The sequence below is a fragment of the Nomia melanderi genome, chromosome 3 (assembly GCF_051020985.1).
Source record: "Nomia melanderi isolate GNS246 chromosome 3, iyNomMela1, whole genome shotgun sequence".
NCBI lineage: Eukaryota > Metazoa > Arthropoda > Insecta > Hymenoptera > Halictidae > Nomia > Nomia melanderi.
The window spans coordinates 19,936,589-19,957,613 of NC_135001.1; the positions used below are offsets into that span (position 1 = coordinate 19,936,589).

Here is a 21,025-nt window from a genome sequence, read left to right on the forward strand (position 1 = left end):
CCGACTATGTTCGGTAGTTAAACTAGTACTTCGCACGCCGAATTAACTTTGTGCGAATTTTTAGGTTTGTGAAGTGGACTGTATTTACTTGTGAAAATCAGTGTAGTGACTCGAAATATGTTCGATGTTCTCTATTTGCTTGGTTGACTATTTGTTTCCAACTATGATTCTCGACTCGCTATTCTCGACTCGCTATTCTCGACTCGCTATTCTCGACTCGCTATTCTCGACTCGCTATTCTCGACTCGCTATTCTCGACTCCCTGGGCCTCCCAGAATCGTCTTCGACGACACCTCCGCAATGTCGTCTTCGCGGGGGTGAAGACGTTCTGGTTGGCCCTTTTCGATCTGAAATGGTTGTGGAAGGGAGACACAGTCCCTTCCCTTCTAGTCTTCCTAGTTGCTAAAGTTAATAACTAATTCGTCCCGTTTGCAATCGCCGACCGTGGCAGGTAAAAAGCAAGAAACGCTTGGCCTTAGAAACACATGCTAACGGACGGGCAAGAGAGTTAAAAATACTGGTGACTGGACACCAGATGTAAACAATAGGCAAAGAAAATCTACAGCAATAATCGCGGGCCTTATGGGTTCAGGGATTTATGGCTGCCACGGTCCCTTCTCGTAATACCGTAAGGACGATTGCAAGTTGTGAACGGGACGAAGGCTCCTATTATTCCGAAAAAACTAGCAAATGTACAATAAGCCTTAGAAAACATAAAAAGTGTATACAAACTACAAAGTACGATGGTTCTAAGGGGTCGGAGGAAACGTTAAGGCTGTAAGTGGCCTTAACATACCGCCCCCCTTGAACGGTTCCGTTCAACATGTCTAAACTGCTACATTAAACTGTGAAGTCTGGAGAGTGCATAATCATAAAAAACTAACTTATGTCTATACACAAAGGCCTATACGTATATACAATGAACTATAGATGCTACGCTCAGTCTATCGGTAGTGGCGCAAGTCCCTTTACACTCCGTTTGTACCCTCCTAGCGGTGTCTTCACAGTCACCACACGGATAATCTTGTCGTCCCCTGGATGTACCTCCAAGATTCGGCCCAATTCTCACTGCAACGGTGGAAGGTTGTCCTCTCGTATGAGTACCAGTGTCCCTTCCTGAATACCTGCACCTTTGAGTATGTTGCCACAATGACAGCCTTTTGATATGCACATCTGTCCACTCATATTCCGGTAGGGTTCGTAACGAATCACCAATTAGGAAGTGTGCAGGTGTTAGTGCGATATAGTCTTTAGGATTAGAGGATAGGGGTGTTAGTGGTCGGGATTTTAAGATAGCCTCGATCTCGATTACTATGCTGTTCAATTGTTCGTACGTGACCAGTGCGTCTCCGATCGTAGCTTTTAAGTGGTTTTTAAAAACCTTCACCGTGGTAAGGTTTGTGACTAATTCTAAATGAGTTGCCTTTGTGGCAAAGCATACAAACACTACAACGTATCCCTTGATTCTATTTTCACTTCTGTGTTTCCGTTCCCTTAAAAAGAATGGTCCGCAATAATCGGCTCCCTTTATTACCGCGTGGTGCGGCAGGTAGAAACCCTCGGTGAGCTCGTCTCCGCTGACCTGTGTCATGTGCCCTAACCGTTCGTAATCCTTTAAAAATTCCCGATATCCTGTTAACAGTTCCTGATTGGAATGTAATTTCCGTTCTAAAGCATAAAATCCCTTTAGCGCTATCTCTCGCGAACTCCCTAACCGTTGTTTATTTTTTATGTTGAACGGTAATCTTACGCAATATCGTCCGTCTGCATCTCGTATTGTATCCTGTTTAAATGAAGTTTCCGCGGCCTTTTCTTCTTCTGATAAATACGATTTCTCCGCGACTTCTTCTATCTCCCGGAATTTGTTTAACGTTTTATCTAAACTCGACGTAACAAGGAACGATTTTACTGATGGGTTCTTATATGCGGGTTGCAAATCTGTTTTGCCGGTAACTATCCATCCTAACCTAGTTTTCTGCAATATGATACTGTTGTTATTTAATTTAATTTGTCCAATGCTTAATAGGCTGAAGAACAATGTATTGCCTAATAACGCGTCTATCTTCCCTGGCTTATGGAATTCCGGATCTGCTAACGCGATGTTTTGCGGTACTTGAATCGCGGTTCTGTTTACTTGTCGGGATGGTAGTAATCCGGTAATCGAGGGTACAGCAATCATCGATATCGGAGTGGAAAAATTACTATTCCGCGCCTTGACTATTGTTTTTACACTATATTGTGCCCTGGTCGCCTGCTGACCTAAACCTGATAGCGTTAAATTTACGTTATGCTTACATAATTGCAAATTTTCTGCTAATTCACTGGTTATAAAATGCGTCTGAGATCCCCCGTCTAATAAAACGCGGCACTCGTGCTCCTTGTTGAATTTGTCTAATATTTTTATCCGCGCTGTACCAAGCAATATTTCTGAATCACATGTGACCGTTAACGCAGTTGCATTGGCTCCCGCGTTTGTTATTTGAGCTTCTACTTGGGTGTTACTAATGTTCGTATTGACCCGGTGTTCATTATTAAAATGTAATAATGTATTGTGCCTTTGATTGCATTTCCTGCACCCGTTTGCTTGACACGTGGCGACTAAATGTCCAGTTCGGAAGCAATTAAGACATAATTTATTCCGTTTTATCACCTCTAATCTATCCCGAATTGAAGCTTGCAAAAAATGTTTACAATAGTAAATTTCGTGGTTCTCGTTACACATGACGCACTTAGTATTTGTCGTCGCTACGTGAATGTACCCCCTTGCATTAACTTTGTTTCGTAGCGGACGCTCTTGATACGGAACCCGTTTCATTGTGTTAGAAAATTCCGCTTCAATCTCCTCGCCACGCGCTTGTTTGTTTACAAAACTAACTAATTGTTCGAATGTCGGCATCTCATCATTTTCTAAAGTGCGTTCCCATCCGCGTCGAGTATTTTTGTCTAGCTTTTTTCCTATCAAATAAACTAATATCGCGTCCCATTGTTCTACGGGCTGACCTAGAGTGGCGAGTGCATTTACATGCATTTGAGCCTGTTCCGCCAATGATCTGAGGCTCGAGGGTGCATCGCGAGTTACTTCTGGTAATTCAAATAACGTTTTCAAATGCGACTGTACGATTTGTCGCGGTCTGTTGCATCGCCTTTGTAACAAGTCCCAAGCGACCCGGTAGTTCGGTTCTGACGCGTTTAATGAGGTAATTATCGACGCAATTTCTCCGCGAAGTGCATTTTTCAATAGATGGAATTTTTGTACCGCCGGTAAGTCTAAATTGTCGTGGACCAATGTTTTAAAGGTATCATGGAAACTGTGCCATTCAATGGGATTACCGTCGTATGGTTTTATCTCTATTTTTGGTAGAAGGGTACTTTCTTGCCTTACCGTTACGGTATTTGGCGAGTCTGTGAATCTACCTGTGCTTGCTAAATTACTAGGGGTTTGTAATCTCTCAATTCGGCGGTTTAGGAGGCTACTTATCTTAAAATAGTTTCGTTCGAACTGTTCTCTTTCCGAATCGTGATCGGAAGCCTCGTCCTCTAACTCTATGCTTGACTGAACGTTTTCAAAGCTTCTATTTAACTCTATCACCTTTTCCTTGCGAATTTGTAATTCATGAATGTCAAACTGATCGTCCTCACCCAGATATGTTTCTATCCGCGTAAGTTGCCCCTTAATTGTGGCTCGTTGTCTCTTAAGACCCTTTAATTGAGCTGTCTCAGGTACGTTCGTCATATTGCGATAATTGAACAACTAATGGAATCGAGATCGCGACTGGTCAATAAGGAACAATGTGTGAAGGAGTGGTGATTTCTAGACTCACCCTACAGGCGTCTGAGCTTCTAAATAATGCTACGGCTGCAAATCCTTGCGACTGCTGCGATGCCTTGATGTTGCTGCGAATCCTTGATGCTGCTGCGATGCCTTGATGCTGCTGCGATGCCTTGATGCTGCTGCGATGCCTTGATGCTGCTGCGATGCCTTGATGTTGCTGCGATGCCTTGATGCTGCTGCGATGCCTTGATGTTGCTGCGATGCCTTGATGTTGCTGCGATGCCTTGATGCTGCTGCGATGCCTTGATGTATCCGCTGTCCGACGGCTGCTTCCCCGGTTGAGGCGTCCAAATCTGGCTGCTTCCTCAGTTGAGGTGTCCGATACGGCTGCTTACGAATAACTCAGCTTCACCGGCGACGTATTATCCTACGGTGATGCTGTTGATCTGCCCTCTCCAAAGTGAGGCTAAGATCCCAATATATGAACTGCTTTTCTGCTGCACTACAAGCTCTATACTTGCTAACAATTGTCAATGATGTCCAAGGAGGATGTACTAATTACAATTGAGTCACTCCTCGGTAGTCACTACACTGCTCTATGTTTCTATATTTGCCGAAAAATCCGGCTCGAAGGACCAAATGTCGTGTACCTTGTTTTCCACCGACTATGTTCGGTAGTTAAACTAGTACTTCGCACGCCGAATTAACTTTGTGCGAATTTTTAGGTTTGTGAAGTGGACTGTATTTACTTGTGAAAATCAGTGTAGTGACTCGAAATATGTTCGATGTTCTCTATTTGCTTGGTTGACTATTTGTTTCCAACTATGATTCTCGACTCGCTATTCTCGACTCGCTATTCTCGACTCGCTATTCTCGACTCGCTATTCTCGACTCGCTATTCTCGACTCGCTATTCTCGACTCCCTGGGCCTCCCAGAATCGTCTTCGACGACACCTCCGCAATGTCGTCTTCGCGGGGGTGAAGACGTTCTGGTTGGCCCTTTTCGATCTGAAATGGTTGTGGAAGGGAGACACAGTCCCTTCCCTTCTAGTCTTCCTAGTTGCTAAAGTTAATAACTAATTCGTCCCGTTTGCAATCGCCGACCGTGGCAGGTAAAAAGCAAGAAACGCTTGGCCTTAGAAACACATGCTAACGGACGGGCAAGAGAGTTAAAAATACTGGTGACTGGACACCAGATGTAAACAATAGGCAAAGAAAATCTACAGCAATAATCGCGGGCCTTATGGGTTCAGGGATTTATGGCTGCCACGGTCCCTTCTCGTAATACCGTAAGGACGATTGCAAGTTGTGAACGGGACGAAGGCTCCTATTATTCCGAAAAAACTAGCAAATGTACAATAAGCCTTAGAAAACATAAAAAGTGTATACAAACTACAAAGTACGATGGTTCTAAGGGGTCGGAGGAAACGTTAAGGCTGTAAGTGGCCTTAACAGTGTCCTGACGGGCATTTTGTTGAACGGACGACGGGAGAGTGGTCTTTAGAACAAAACACCGGAAAAATACGGAAACTATGCAGACTCGGCGGAAATGTCAGCTGACTGAACGTGCTATCGCTTTTAACTATCAACACGTTCACTGCTGCAAGACGTCCGTACGTATTGTCTATTTATTTCATCGTAATCATTAATGCTATTAGATACAGCAAAATTATGAATACAGTAGCATTGTTCCTTACTAGGTTTACGAGCATTTATTCACTTCATTCTATTATTCCTAAAAGAATTGATGCTCCTTTATTTAGATTGTAAACTGGAGATTTGATAGCGATTGGGGTACATGTCAGTGTGATCCCATCAATCAATCGGCGTAAACATTTACAAAATATTTCTAAAATCCAATATGCGCCAATTTGACGCGTTTAGTAAACCTAGTGTTAATTGACACGTTTCTTAGTTTCAAACAATGTCAATATCTCATTTGAAAATGTTATTTCTAGAAGAGCTAATAATTCAACACAGTTCTCATATTACTCTTACCTACTTACTCTCGTTACTAAACGTTCTCATTCGACAATCGTCTTACACCCAACGCAAGGAATATTACGATTGATTTTCGCAAGTAATGGAAGCACTCCGGTGATCATGGCAGACGACGTGTTAATATATCGCGGCATTCCTAAGCGACGTTCCTTCGACAGATTTCCTCTCGCAGAGCCGTCGACGCGTCAACGTCGCCTCGCTTGATATTTCGCGAACCGTCCCGAAAGGGGATGATTCGAGCGTGCTCGAGGCTGGCTTGCAATAAATAAGACAACGACAGACAGAAAAGCCGGCGGGACGATTCGCTCCGGCGACGTCGAAGATCTCGCGGCATGTACGCGCAATATGTTTCCCCCCCGGCGGGGGAGTTCCCCTCCGAGCCCCGTCGGTCCCGAGCACACGCGCTACCCTCTCGGCGTTTTTATTTCTCTCAGACTGCGTGCTGCCGGGGCGCGGCGGAGAGGAACGGTTTCAATAATAGCACATCATTGCATTTTCCCTAGAAATAGGAAATTTTACTTTCTTCGCCGCGCCTCGAGCTCGACCCCCGCCTGCGCCGCGTTCGCGCCCTCCGCCGCTCAGGGTGCGTTTTTCTTGCAGCCTCTCCCGAGCCGGAAATTGAACGGCAAAAGCGACACGAATGTCGCGACATTTTCTTGGGAGACGCGACGCGACGCTGCCTGGAACGAGCGGAACGGCGGGGATTGAAGCCACGAGGAACGCTGAATTGTTCGTGTACGCGGAGATATAAATTGTCCGGGGAACAATGTTCATCGCGCGACTACGCTCCGCTCGACAGAGAGCCGAAAGTGAATACCGATTTATGGCGCATTTGACGCGAGGGAGTTGTTTCTTTGTGTCGCGAGCCGGCGGAAAGATGGTTTTGGGGAAAACGCGTCGAATGCTGTTTCTGGTGATTGATCGAGTAATCTAGTAAATCTGTTGTCAACATTTGAAACGTTACATGATCGATTTCGCCGAGTGCGTCCTGTCGTAACAATTGGCGGAATTGTGGATTTCGGAAGCGATCTATTGAGAGTTCTTCCGAAAGCTTGGTACATTGTACTGGAACATTGAAATTTGAAACTTCCATAGTTTTGCGAATAACTCGGTTTATGATAAGCGGAAAAATCGAGGACACCGGAGGCATTGCAGCAGATATTCGAAAGTTTGACGAAATACTGAGCCGGTTACCGAAATATAGGGGATAAGGTGATAGGAAGAACGCTGTTCGCCGCCCAGTCACCCTCTTTAATCCGAGACACGCATAATGTACATCCGCAACTGCTCTCGTAACCGGGTCAAACCGTTTTCATCCGTGTTGTGTGTCGCAGCTCTCACGTTCGCGTTTTCGACAATGAAACATCCAGACATAAATGTAAGCCGGAAGAGGAAACCAGAACACGCTATTCTGCAAGTCGGCGCGGGAGCGTGACTACCTGCTACCGGTAACCGGTGCCTCGGCAACCATCCAGAATGCAGAACAGCTAGGGGTATGTTCGTCCTGCCGCGGCCATGGCCCGACCGTCGTCTTCGAAAAATAGTCACGATCCGCGTGCTCGATAAATAACGCGAAATTTCTGGATTCCTCGGAATAAAAAGGGATTGGAGGTACCGGAGTACCAGTCTGTTTTCGGAGCTTTCATTTCGCGACAGTGCATCGGTAATACCGTGGCTGTTATTCGGAAATAGTAATATTCCTTCTATGTTGCAGAATTGTTCGAACGAATTATTAACCCTTTGACGAACGTCGATATTTCGGCGAGATCAAATTTCCATATTTGGAAAAGTCGTGAACACATAATTTAATTACTCAAACAGCTAGGGATCAGTGTATAATTTCCTTTCTTTCTATTACTTAAGCAATCGATATGTAATTTAACTTCATCTGTCGGAGGTTTCGTATATTTCGAAGAATCTTCGTCCGTGAAGGGTTAAAACAGTTGAAATGGTTAAGTATAGGATAATTATATAATATTAACATTAGAATTGCAAGGCATTTAATATGATTAATATGCAATTCCTATAAAAATTGTAACAATAGATTATTTTCAGTTTCTTTAGACATTCATCATAATACTATAGTGAAACTATTTATTTTTTAAATCATTTCGCATATTCAGTGCTTCGAAGATATCAATCATTGCTGAACAAAAAAATCAAAACCAGTCATTTTCACTGGTACGGTAATTCTACTGTTAATGTGTTTAAATAACTTCTTATTTTCTAGTAGATAACTGAAACTGTCAATGACCTGTCTATGCAATTATGTTTATACAATATCCAATATATTAAACTGATTACATCTAGTTAATAAAAAATGAATATACATATTGGTACCTATCATGCTCTAGAGAATATCCTATTCGCCAAGGTTATTAAATTCAATGATACACATTTGTGCAGTGCACTGATGCGTTGAGGGGGTACAAAGCAATGAATCGTTGCCCGGCAACTAAGAACAGGATCCACGGTTGTTATTAGCGACCGGTTGGATTTCCCATCTAGGGATTGACTCAATCTGAACTTGTGAAGGTGCTAGAGAAGCGTTACACGTGTTTAGGGAGCTGTCGATAGGGTACGTGTGTTTACCTCTCGACGATCTTAGGACATCGCAGACGTCTTCCGATTGTAGGACATCGTGTAATCGGACAGGACATTGTAATAGGAATACATTCAACGTTGCAGACGGGTCACACTGGACTGCCTACCTGCTTCGCGCATTGATTTCCTCAAAAGATTTGCCTTACTCAAGACACTGGTGACCAAAATTGAAGTACTTTATGTGCCAAAGTAGACTCAAGGATTAACCCTTTGCACTCGGAAGTATTTCGTTAGAAATACTTAACACTCTCTAACTAGACAAAGACGATGTTTTTAATGAATTCAAAGAGAAATCACAGGTAAATCGAGGAACAAAGCTTTCTTATCCCAATATTTCACGCATCAATGCATTATACATAGTTCAATATTAAATATCAAATTTTCTAATTTTACTGCATCGAATCAAGTGACTGGGAGTCACCTCTCGAGTGCAAAGGGTTAACGTAAAAGCTTCTTACATCGAAATAACAAAGCTTGTAGAGTCAATGATTATTCTCGTTAATTTCCTTCAATATTTCTCATACATATATACTCTCATTACTTTCCTCCTTAACCGAAATATCTCATTCCATCATCAATGCACGTCCAATTCCAGAAATCGTTAATAATCCTTGCCAAGATACATCAAGAGCAGACAGAAACGATTAAGTATCAGTCACAATCAGACAATTGGGCGTCCGTAACCCAAGGTACCCTTTCTTACATCGTTCCTTTATCTCCGTCCCCGGGAAAGTAGGTCGGATCTCGGAGAAAAATGAAAGAACCGAGATCCCGAATTCGAGTGCCGGTCCGGGGAGGTGGGTCCCGTGAAATATTCAGAGAATTCGCTCGGTTCCACCGTTTGACGGCTACGCTCTCCGCTGTCTACACACCGGGCCGCGTCTTAGACTTTCATCCGCGTCTCTCCGCGTTCCCGCCCACTCGCTTCCCGGAGACGCGATACGTGTTGTTCGCCGTTGAAAGAGGCGCGGTAACTCGGGCTCGCAGGTGTTTTACGAGGGAAATGGCGCCGGAGCCGGCCCTTTCGCGCCCGTGATCATTAAACCGCGCTCGAGCGCGGGGAAACTAGATCGTTACGTTTGATACTTCGACGCCGGTTCTTCCGTTTACCTCGAAATCCCGTTCCGCCGAGGACTCGCTCGAGTTCGCCGTAGGAATTTCAAGGCGTTCGAAAAGTTCCGCGCGGAAATATGAAACCGGTGCCGGGGAACTCGAGGATCGATCGAGAACGAGTCGAGCACCGAATACTGGCAGGAACCAACGCAATTACCAAGTTCCCGAGCGTTGTCTTTGAAAGCCCGCCGGAACAATGGCCGGCGTCGGGTTTTCCGTTCGAAGCGGGCGACCGCTTCGTTCCCGGAGCCGCGGATCGATCGTTCGCCGGGCGTCCGTCCCCCGCGAGCGGACAAAGCACCGCGGAACCGCATTTAATAACGGCGGTCGCGCGTATGAACTTCCGCTGATAGCTGTTTAGAAGGACCGTCACGGAAGGACTCTCGACTCTCGTCCTTGTCGCCGGGGATGGCACTTAGATGAGGCTCCTTTGCAGTCCCCCTTTTGTGACGGAACGGCGTGCTTGTGTCGGTCGCGCGCGCGCGTTTAAACAGGTAACTCCATAACGGCGCCTCGGCGAAAACTCGCGGGCACTGTGCGGACCGTAAACGGCGTCAATTTGCAACCGTCGTTTCTTTGACGCCGCTGTCTTTCGAGTCATTAAGGGTGCAACTTTATAACTAATTTCGCCCCCGCCGCTGTCGCTTTGACTACCGCTGATGCTGATATTTTCGAGTTTCACCGATATTGCACTAGCTCTGACCTCGATTCCCTGCGGTTCGAGCGATTGCATCGTTGTTTTTGCGCTCGCCGTCTCGTCCTTTGACGTGTTGATTCAATCTAATTGTATAACGCTGTTTACTGTGCACCTCTCGATCGATAGTTTCTGAAGTCAAATTAGATGTAATTTTTCACTGTAAGGTGAGTTACTGAGTAATCAAGTATCTTGTGTGTTTTAATGGCAATTGCTTGAGGTTTTGGAGAATATTTAGAGAACAGTTACCTTCGATGCCATGAAAACATCGAATACACCATATTACAATTACCAATCCTCTGCACTCGAAAGTTTGTAGCTACATTCATAATTTTCTAATAAAAATCTGATTAAATTTTCAACTGTTACATACTCATTAATCAAGAGAAAGCTACTTTACTTCAACACCTCACGTCTAACCGAATTCAAATTTGATATTTAATACGGTGTGTCGTCTTGCGTCAAACAAAATGGCGCCTATGAGTCCCCCGAGTGAGCAGGGTTACCGAGTTCTAATGCAGTACACGTCGCACAGAAAACCATAATTGTACCATGGAAGAAGTACGTTCTCGCAAACGAGGTACAAACGTTGCTCAATCATCGGGCGGACATCAGCGGAATCCATCGGATCAGCGATACAATGAAAGGCTCTCGAGGGAACAAGGCATGCCACTTTATCCCTCGGTCCCGATCGAACGAACAAATCATTTCACGGACAGCACCCCTAGGCCGGCGGCGCGCGGACAGGTTCACAGTTCGCGGCCGAGTATTCCGGAGTTGAAACGAATTCCCAGAACTTACGGATTCGATTATTAGTTCGCGCAGTCGGGCCGAGCCGGGGGAAACTTGCCACCTTCTTCATTCGCTCGCGCGGCGAGCCTCGGCCTGAGGAATTGTGAGTGCAGGCGGCCGTGTGATTGCCAGTCCCTCTGTCTCCCTCCCCGCCCCGCCCCTTTCTTTCCGGGTTCGACGCGAAGTTCGGCGGGCGAGCCCGCGCGTTAAGCGAATTCCGAGTTCCCGACCTGCTCCATTCGGCTCGGCTGTCGAACGCGATACCAGGGAAACGAAGGAGCTGGCTCGAAGTGGCTTCCGCGGTTTCGAGGCAGGCGACTGCCTCGGGCGCGGTTCGGTGTTCTGGCGTGATTCAAGAAAATCTGTATCGCCTTCCTGTGCGATGTATCTCGCGGTATTATCCATGTGATTTATATTTCACTCTGCTGCTAATACCTTGCGAGAGCACGGAGGAATTCTCTTTGCGTCCGTGTCTATCTGATTTATTTTTCTACTAATAATTTGTCGTTATTATTGTTAATATTAGTATTATTATTATTGATAATTTGTTAATGATATGAAGGTGAAATATCCATAATGAAATAATATTTCTAGTAAAATAATATTATTACTATTATTAATGATAATTCATTAATGATCTGAAGGTGAAATATCCATAATGAAACAATATTTCTAATAAAATAATATTATTACTATTATTCATGATAATTTATTAATGATCTGAAGGTGAAACATCCATAATCAAACAGTATTTCTAATAAAATAATATTATTACCATTATTAATAATTTATTAATAATCTGAAGGTGAAATATCCATAATGAAACAATATTTCTAATAAAATAATATTATTACTATTATCAATGATAATTTATTAATGATCTGAAGGTGAAATATCCATAATAAAACAATATTTCTAGTAAAATAATATTATTACTATTATTAATGATAATTTATTAATGGTCTGAAGGTGAAATATCCATAGTGAAACAGTATTTCTAATATAATAATATTATTACCATTATTAATAATTTATTAATAATCTGAAGGTGAAATATCCATAATAAAACAATATTTCGCTTCAGTCCATTAATATCGAATGATATCCATTTTTCCTATATTACTCTAGAAATCTTTGCACAAGCCTTTCTTTTTATCATACGACAAGGGGTTAAGACGGGCCGGAATTCACAATCACCTTCGATATACCTCGCTCGTGCAAACGCGTACTCTGTACACAGTGTTTCCAATTAGCAGGGGTAAAATAATAATTAACGCGTCCACGTAGGAAGAGCAGCGCCCCGAGAACTCTTAGGAGTTAAACTTTTTAGTCGTCCATATAACATAACGAGGGATTCTTTGTGCAGAGTTCGTTAAGCCTGCGCCCCTTTGATTCCGGATTCTCTGTGGCCGATATTCCGCCGCTTAAATATTTAACAGTTTCCCGGTCATTCGATTACCGGGCCCCTTTCTGCATACCAGACCGCGTTCAGTGGAATTCCCCGCAGATAAACGACGCTGATCCTTCCACCGCTCGCTGCTGCGGCACGTGCAACTGCCGGCTTACTTTTTACTCGGCGATCATGAATAACTAGTAGAAACCGACTAGCGGAACACGGGTTCGGCAGAAATAACTGCGAGAGCGTATCGTCGCAAGAAATGTTTCATTCGACCGTTGCGCAACGAGCGGCGCGTCTCGCCGTGCAACATGGCATCAAGATAGAAGGACAACTATTCATCTTTTTTTTATATTCGACGGAGCTCTCGCTGCGCTGGGAGTTCCGAGCAAATCGGGATAGCTACCCTCAGTGATTCTTGCTCGTATTACACTGTAGGCTGGATTTCAAAGATATTTTGATTGATTTTTAGTCGCGTTACACGTTGAGTTAAGTTACATCTTGAATAAATTTCAGTTTAATTACATGGAATGTTTTAGCAATCTTGAATGATTTTCTGCCACATTACACGGTTTGGAGATCATAAATCGAATGACAACGAAAGTGGGAGGAGAATAGAGACCGCCGTAATTGCTTTACGGCTTTTACTGAGCGCAAAAAATTCGGTCCCTATCGAGAAGCAGCAATTAAATTCCCGAAATATTCCGAATTGATCCAGAGCGGTGCTCCAACGGCAAACGGAAGCATTAAATCAATTTCAATATTCATTACTCGACTGCAGACTGACCCGGCTAACAAGTTTCGCGCTACGTCGTCCGGCGGCGTCGTCATAAAACAAATTTTTCCGCGCGCACCGATGTGGGACAGGATCTAATAACATCGATTCGTCTTTCCATCAAGACAGCTCCGGGTACAATTTACGCGGCAACGGAAGCTGCGCAACTGGCGGACCTACGTCGGTTCGCGCCAATTAATAAAATGACGGAACACCGCGGTCCACGGCCGGCCATTAATTACCAGAGGCGACCCGGGACATTAGTAATGGCATTCCAACCTGGAAATCGAGCGAAGCGTGCGAGAATTCCTCGGTTTTTTGTGCCCTACGCTCTCTCGTGCTTGAATGTTCGCGTGCTGGACATTTTGTTTCGCGTCGTACGGAAGACAATGGACCAACTAATCTATGAAGTAAGCTATTAATCCTTAAAATAGTGTAGCAGCAGCGTCTTGGTAAATAATACATTCCCAAGAAGCTTCTTTTACAGTAGTATAGTTTTAGAGAAACATCTAACAACACGAAAAGAAACTTAACTTCCAAAAACTGTACACAAACTCCATAAAATCTCAAAATAATCGATAACGAAATTAAATTCGAATAACCTACAGAATTCTCTTCTCGAAACTAGTGCACCGTATTTTTAGAATCCTCCCAGATCAAACAGTACGAGTCAATATGAGAATGGACCAACCAATCTATGAAGTAAGCTATTAATCCTTAAAATAATGAAGCAGCATCTTGGTAAATAATACATTCCCAAGAAGTTTCTTTTACAGTAGTATAGTTTTAGAGAAATATCTAACAACACAGAAAGAAACTTCCAAAAACTGCACACAAACTCCATAAAATCTCAAAACAGTCGAAACTAAATTCGAATAATTTGTAGATCGATGAATTCTCTTCTCGAAACTGGTGCGCCGTATTTTTAGAATCCTCCCAGATCGAACAGTGCGAGTCAATATGCATCAGACCAAATAGCACGAGATCAATATACATCAGACAATAGGACAGCCGCGGGAACCTAATCAAATCAGGCAGAGTTTCATAGAAATCCGCTGCGAACGTCGAGCATAAGAAGACGCGCCGGCCGTGTAACACGCGAGCGCCTCCTTAATCAAGTAGCACGAATCGATATGTGTCAGACAAAAGCCTCTCGGCGGAGTGTAATCGCGTGGTATTGCAGGCAGCTCTTCCCGCTCGACACGGGGACGCTTTGAAGCGTACATACCCCGGCTGTCCTTCGATACCTCGGGGCGAGGAGCGATAATGCCTGTCCACGGAAATGTTCGGAGTGTAAGCGGATAAACGAAGGAATACTCACCCATAGCCGGCGCGTAGATGTTCAAGTAGAGGCAATCCTCGCTCTGATTCCGCAGATGCGGCAGTAGTCTCTTCAAGTACTCCAGCCGGCCTTTCGGCATACGCTCCAGTGCTTCTTGCTCATTCGAGATGTCGGGCAGCTTTTGGGGGCAAACTGGACCGACCGAGTTCGATAATCTGTAAAGAGGGATTCGCTTGAGCCCGCTCATGCGTGACGACGCGGATAAATCGAACGGCGCGGCCCCGCAATTCGGGAAAACCACAACGAAGGGATGATTACAGAGAATTCGACCCACCCCCTTTGTCTCGCTTTACGATTAGATGGATAGTGATTCCGATCCGCCTGAGTGCGAGCGAAATGTACTCAGTTAGCGGGGGATCGGATCATTCCGCCTCCACGAAAGAGTCCGACGAGTAACACTGCGAATCTGTGGATCGATCGTTGCTGTTTTATTCTGGTCATACGTGGAATAAACAACTTTGGTCGACTTTGTTAACCTTCTATCGGCGCGTTCTACTTGTTCGATCAATTTTCTGAATTCTTTTTGCTTGTTGATGTACTGACTGTTCGTTGAAATGGTCGGGATTTTCATACTGGTTAAGATATTTCATGGGGGTAATTTTTACTGGATGAGATACCGGATTCCTAGTGTCGTTTGTTTCATTAGATACGGAACCTGGTGTATTAAATCGTAACAAGTTTGCGATTTAACGACAGTGTGCTCTGATTTAGAACAGCTTGTCCTGTTTTAATGCCATTGTAGTCACGAACGCGTTGATTACGTTCCTCGCGCCTTCTTCCCTGTAGCCGATGGCGAAAACTGTTTCGTCATGATTTCTCTATGCTCAGCAAAAGTCAGATGCATTGAAACGCGTTTCTATTCCGAAGACCGGCGCGGAATGACAGGATGGCGGATATGAAAGGGCATACTGGCTGAATACTTGAACGAATTTCAAAGGAACAGCTTGACATAACTTTGCAGGAAATATGCTGGCAGAATACGTTTAAGAATCCGCGCATTAAGAGGATGCCAGAAGGTAGAATACGTTCTATGAAAATCAAACAAATTGTCAAGATACAGTGATCGCGATTCGATAGCACTATCATTTATCGCGCTGCAACGTTAGTATTGTCCGTTCGATTTCGATCACTCCGTATGCTACTAACTTAGGTTGGGTTATCTATATTACACGAATATTATCGTTATGTGGATTATACTGAACTGCGAAAGAGGATTTATGGTCATCTATACCTATTGATGTAGATATAGATCCATATCGATCTATCTAAACATAGATAGAAACCTATTTAAATGTACCTTGATATGGCTATATCCATAGAGAGCTATCTACATATAGATATTCATCAATATAGATTCATCTAAATGTAAATATAGATGAGTATAGACCAATCTATATATAGATGTAGATCAATATAGGTCTATCTAGATATAGGTACAGAACAATATAGATCTACCTAGATATAGGTATAGATCAATATGGATTTATCGAAATATAAATATAGATGAATATAGATCAATCTAAATATAAATATAGATGAATATAGATCTACCTTGATATAGGAATAGAACAATATGGATTTACCTAAATACAAATATAGATGAATACAGGTCAATCTAGATATAGGTATAGATCAATATGGATTTATCTAAATACAAATATAGATGAATACAGATCAATCTAGATATAGGTATAGATCAATATGGATTTATCTAAATACAAATATAGATGAATATAGATCTACCTAGATATAGGAATAGATCAATATGGATTTATCTAAATACAAATATAGATGAATACAGATCAATCTAGATATAGGTATAGATCAATATGGATTTATCTAAATACAAATATAGATGAATATAGATCTACCTAGATATAGGAATAGATCAATATGGATTTATCTAAATACAAATATAGATGAATACAGATCAATCTAGATATAGGTATAGATCAATATGGATTTATCTAAATATAAATATAGATGAATATAGATTTGTCGAAATATAAATATAGATCAACATAGATCAATCTAGATATAGGTATAGATTAATATAGATCTATCCAGACATAGACTTAGATCTGTACAGATATACCTAGATACAGACACAGATCCATACACATCTACAGTCCACACACAAAGAACGAGAACTGAACTGAACAAAGGCTCACGAAGACTAGTTAGAAGAAAATCGTAAGGCTCACCTGACTCTTTCCCACGTACTGGGCGCCCTGGTCGGCGAGAATCTGTTGCTCCCGACCGGCGGGGTGGCGTACGGTATCCCGAGGTAGACGTCGATTGGTTTGAGGAACTTGGCGCTCTCGAAGGACCGTATGACCCCCTGCACCTCGCCGTAACGGGTCTGGACGATCCGTGGATTGGGCTTGTTCTTGATCGAGAGCGAGAGGGTGGGCGGTGCAATCAGACAGACGAGAATCAGGAAGAGTTCCATCTTGCTCGGCCGGCCCTCCCCCCGCGCGTTTCCGCCGCGATTAGCCTGCGACCCCCAGCGCACGCGCACAAACACACACATACACGCACACAGGCACGCGCGAACGCCCCACCACCGCCGCTCCGCGAAATCAGTATCCATCACCTGTCCCCGCGGCGATCGCTCTTCATTTAGGCCTACTCGAGCGCCAAACGCGCGACACCCCCGAGCAAACTTGCGGCTTCCCCTGGAATTTCAATTGGAACCGGCTCGTCTAATCATCTGGCACTGGTCCCCGACGATTTTTACCCGCACAGTGGAAACCCCTGTTAACTAGGTCGCGATTATCCGCTGCATCGATCATCCGGGGCTACGGGTTCACTGGATCTATCTCGATTATCCAGACACTCGGATGTCCATTCGGTATTCGCCGGATGGAGATCAACTATCGAGAACGGAGGTACTTTGCTTGGAAATCGCGTGACGGATTTATATTCCTGCCTTCGATGTTTTTCGACTACCGTATTAGGGGATGACTGAAGTTACGTGTACAGCGATTATCATTTCTCTCTCAGAAGAATTAGATAAAGGATATTGATACTAAATCTTCGACTGCGTAACTAATTATGTAATTTATTATTTTCCGGTGAAATCGATGATACTTTCCGCAATTATTATCGTCTTATTCCAATGTTTCATACATTATGCAAAAATGAATAGTGAATTTTAAATTTCCCAACTTCGTTGAATCAAGCAACAGCTGAGAGTCGCTTCCGAATACAAGTTTCATGCTACACAAAGGAACATAGTCACTAAAAAATACTTCTCATCGATACATAAACAGTTTCGCGAATAAAAATGCATTCTCCATTGCACAAAAAGACCCGTCCCCACGTAACCAGCACATTTCCGATAATTCATTCTCTGCTCTGGATCATCCAGATCACCTGTACCCGAATTAGCCCACTTAACCGAGGTTCCACTGTGACGTACCCTCAAAGCGGCGGCCTCTCTACGAAGCTGACCCTTTCCCGACGGGTCGAAGCTCTCCGGCAACACCCAAAAGGGTGAAACAGTTCCACGAGCAAGCCTTCACCTATCTAGGCCGCGCTCGTCTGAAATTCCCATCTCGCGCCGGATATTTTCATCCCCGTCCCGTCGATGTCGGATAAAACGAAACGATTCCGCGCGACACGCGTGCGTGCGGAAAGGATAACGCGGCGACTCGTAAGAGACGAGCGGCTCGATAAGAGCTGCGAGTCGAGCTCTGCCCGACTGACACGTCAGGGGTCCCGTGGACTTAATTGAAATCAGCCGAGATAGCAGTCCCGACGGGACAATAAAGTCGCCGTGTTCCCGTGATACGCGCGAATTTGGATTCAGCCCTGCGCGCGGCGATCGACGGCCGATCCCCGCGCGGAAGCCCTTTCTAATCTGGAAAGCTACGCGGCGCCGTGTCATCCGAAGATCATTACCCCGCCCGATCGCGGGGAGAAGCTGGATAACGCTCGGAAGTGGCGCGTATCAATTCGATATCGATCACCGTCCGAGTTTGAGGGCCGATAAGACGTCAGCCGGAGTCCCGAACCCGTTCGAACGAACTCGTACGCGGGGCCATTATGGAAATCAGCACTTATCAGGCCCGAAGGGAGATTGCCGTTCGTTATCGCGTAACTGGCTCACGTGCCCTCCGTCATCCGCGCGCGTGGAAAGCCGGGAAAAAGGAGATAAGATATATTTCGGACGCACGGCTCTCCTGGATGATCCCTGCGCGGCTTATCAGTGACTTTGCGATCTTTCCTCCGGAATCTATCTTCAAGACGCCCGTTTTATCGGAGGTTGAATTCAAATTCTACGAAACGGCGCCGAGGATTTCGCAAATCGATCGACGTCGCGGCGATCGTCGTTCTCGAGCGATCTCGCGTGCTCGAGACGACACGGTCGGCGGCTTTATCGAATTCACGGGTTCCTTCTTATTCGTTCCGGCTGTTGGTCGCTGCGAAAGTCTCGGGGCGCTTCCCTTAATTAGCCAGACTGTCTAAATTATAAAAGTAGCTGCGATTAACTCCGCACGAACCTCTCGACCCGCCGGGTGGGAGGGAGCATCGGGAAAGTTCGGAATTGGTTTAGTAGTTCGCCCGAGGGTTTCGTAACTATGAACTTATTGCCGAGAAACACGAGGAAAAATTGGCTGAACCAGTTTACCATCAAATTGGATCATTGACTTTGATTAGCTTCGCGCCGCTCCGGATTAGAGGGACCAGTGTCAGACGAGGCTGCGCGTCTACGAGGCGGAACGCATCTTTCGCGGTCTGCGAGTCGCGGGTCGGCGTGCTCTCCGATGGATCGTTCGCGATTAACTCTTCGACTGCAGCCTCATTCTTGCGTTTCCGCGTGCGAGCTCGCCGATACAAGTTTCACCAGGCGAAGACACCCGCGCGACGCACGATCTCATCTACGCGGACAGTCAGTTCGCGACTTTCGGTCAACGTGCGAGCGTTCTTCCCAACGAATCGAGATGTCGAGCAGTGGAGGATATTCGAAGGTGTTCAAGGAGTCCTAGGTAACGCTGTTGGGTCCGTCAGAGTCCTGCAACAGAGAAAAGATCATTATTGTTGCGTTCGATCGGTGAATTGTTGGAAGAGGTATAGTTCCGAGAAAGAATTCTGACCGTCTCCTCCTGCGAATGGTACGCGCGGAAGGGAAGAACGATAACAGAGATAAAGGAAACGGAGAAGAAAAAAGAACAACGGTTTTTATCGGCGAGCACTGAGAGCGATCTCTTTATTCTTTTCTCTGGAGATCTTGAGATCGTTCCGTTCGGAAACGACGGCGAGTCAGTATGTACCCAGGGATCCTAGCCGGCGGTCGAGGACGTAAAAAGATATGGCTGTATCTTTTCGATAAGTCAATCGAGACGAGGGTCTTAGTCAAGAAAATAAGGGAAACTCGAGAAGGATCGAGAGCCTTGTCAAACATCGATGCTAGTTTCTGATACTGAACCGTCCGGTTTCGAGTATGGAACCGTCCTTCGCGGAATCGCTAAAGCTCGACCCATCGTTGCTATCGAATTTACCCGGAAGTTGTTCTAGCATTTTTCGAAAACCGACAGAGATTTAAATACGTAGAACCATTGGAAATAGTCACTTTGAGAAAGCTTACAACAGATTATTCTCTTAATGTCTGTGGCGCTGAGATCAGATTCTAATTAGATATTCTCTAGCTTCAAATTAACTTTAAAGCTAGATCCGTTTCTGTTGAAACGGCGTTAAGCTCATCGTCGCAAGCCCTATCTATTCTATTGCATTCGAATTTCATTTATATGGAATCCTCGTTAGATCAACACTATCTACATAACACTTGATGGTTCCAATTAATACAATCAGAAACTACTTGAACAGTGGCAAGATTAGCAAGTGTCGTATGCAATCTCATTCCAGAAAACCGGTTAACGAAGTGGACAAAACGTTTGCTTTCTCCCGTCAAGTTCAAGTTACTGCAAACACTGTAACTTCGATCGCATTTGCGTCGACCTGTAATTGATCACAATATCTCCTCAAACTTTTCAACCCTTCATCGACTAATTCAATCTACTCCTTTACTCAGCCTCGTGACAGTTCACTGAGGTTAATCGTAATAAACCGAAGCTAATTATAATCGTTTAGATTGTCGGACATCTAACGATCCTCGTCCCAGCTCTCGCGTCGCGAGGAAAGGAAGTCGCTTCTGAAAGGAGGCTGGAAGGCTGTCAACGACGCACCGTTTTATATACAATTAGCGTCGTTAAATAGGCTAATCGGGGGAGTCCAGGGACAAGGCCAGTGATCGGCGCGGCTGGTATACCTATATCGTGGCGTACAGTCGATTAGACAACTACCCAATAAGCGACTCCACGGCGCAGATATTATCGGGCTGGCGAGGGCACATGACGGCAGGCTGTGCTCAGATGCGTAACTGGCCGGGATTGGAGGCGGCGAGTGCCGCGGTCAATGATAGAGGAGGCATTGAAATGAGCGCGGGTTTCTGAGAAATTACGCGCAGTTGCTGCCGCAGTCAACCGCAGGCAGCGCGCGCTGTCGGCATGCAAAGAATCATGGTCGAAGGT

The 21,025-nt window shown here is 44.7% G+C and overlaps 1 protein-coding gene and 1 long non-coding RNA gene across 4 annotated transcripts in view; one reads left to right on the forward strand and one right to left on the reverse strand.

Moving 5' to 3' along the window:
- The window catches only part of NLG-4 (neuroligin 4), a 446,966-nt gene that overhangs the window by 335,700 nt on the left and 90,241 nt on the right, over positions 1-21,025 (reverse strand). For all 3 annotated transcript variants that reach the window (XM_031982034.2, XM_031982031.2, XM_031982032.2), the window contains exons 2-4: positions 19,126-19,509; positions 16,694-17,167; positions 14,469-14,644 (exon numbers count right to left, since the gene is read on the reverse strand). In XM_031982034.2, the coding sequence (XP_031837894.1) occupies positions 14,469-14,644; positions 16,694-17,082 (565 nt within the window). In that variant the 5' untranslated portion in view covers positions 17,083-17,167; positions 19,126-19,509. The remainder of the gene's footprint in view (positions 1-14,468; positions 14,645-16,693; positions 17,168-19,125; positions 19,510-21,025) is intronic.
- The window catches only part of LOC143174329 (uncharacterized), a 233,856-nt gene that overhangs the window by 170,543 nt on the left and 42,288 nt on the right, over positions 1-21,025 (forward strand). The window lies entirely within an intron of this gene.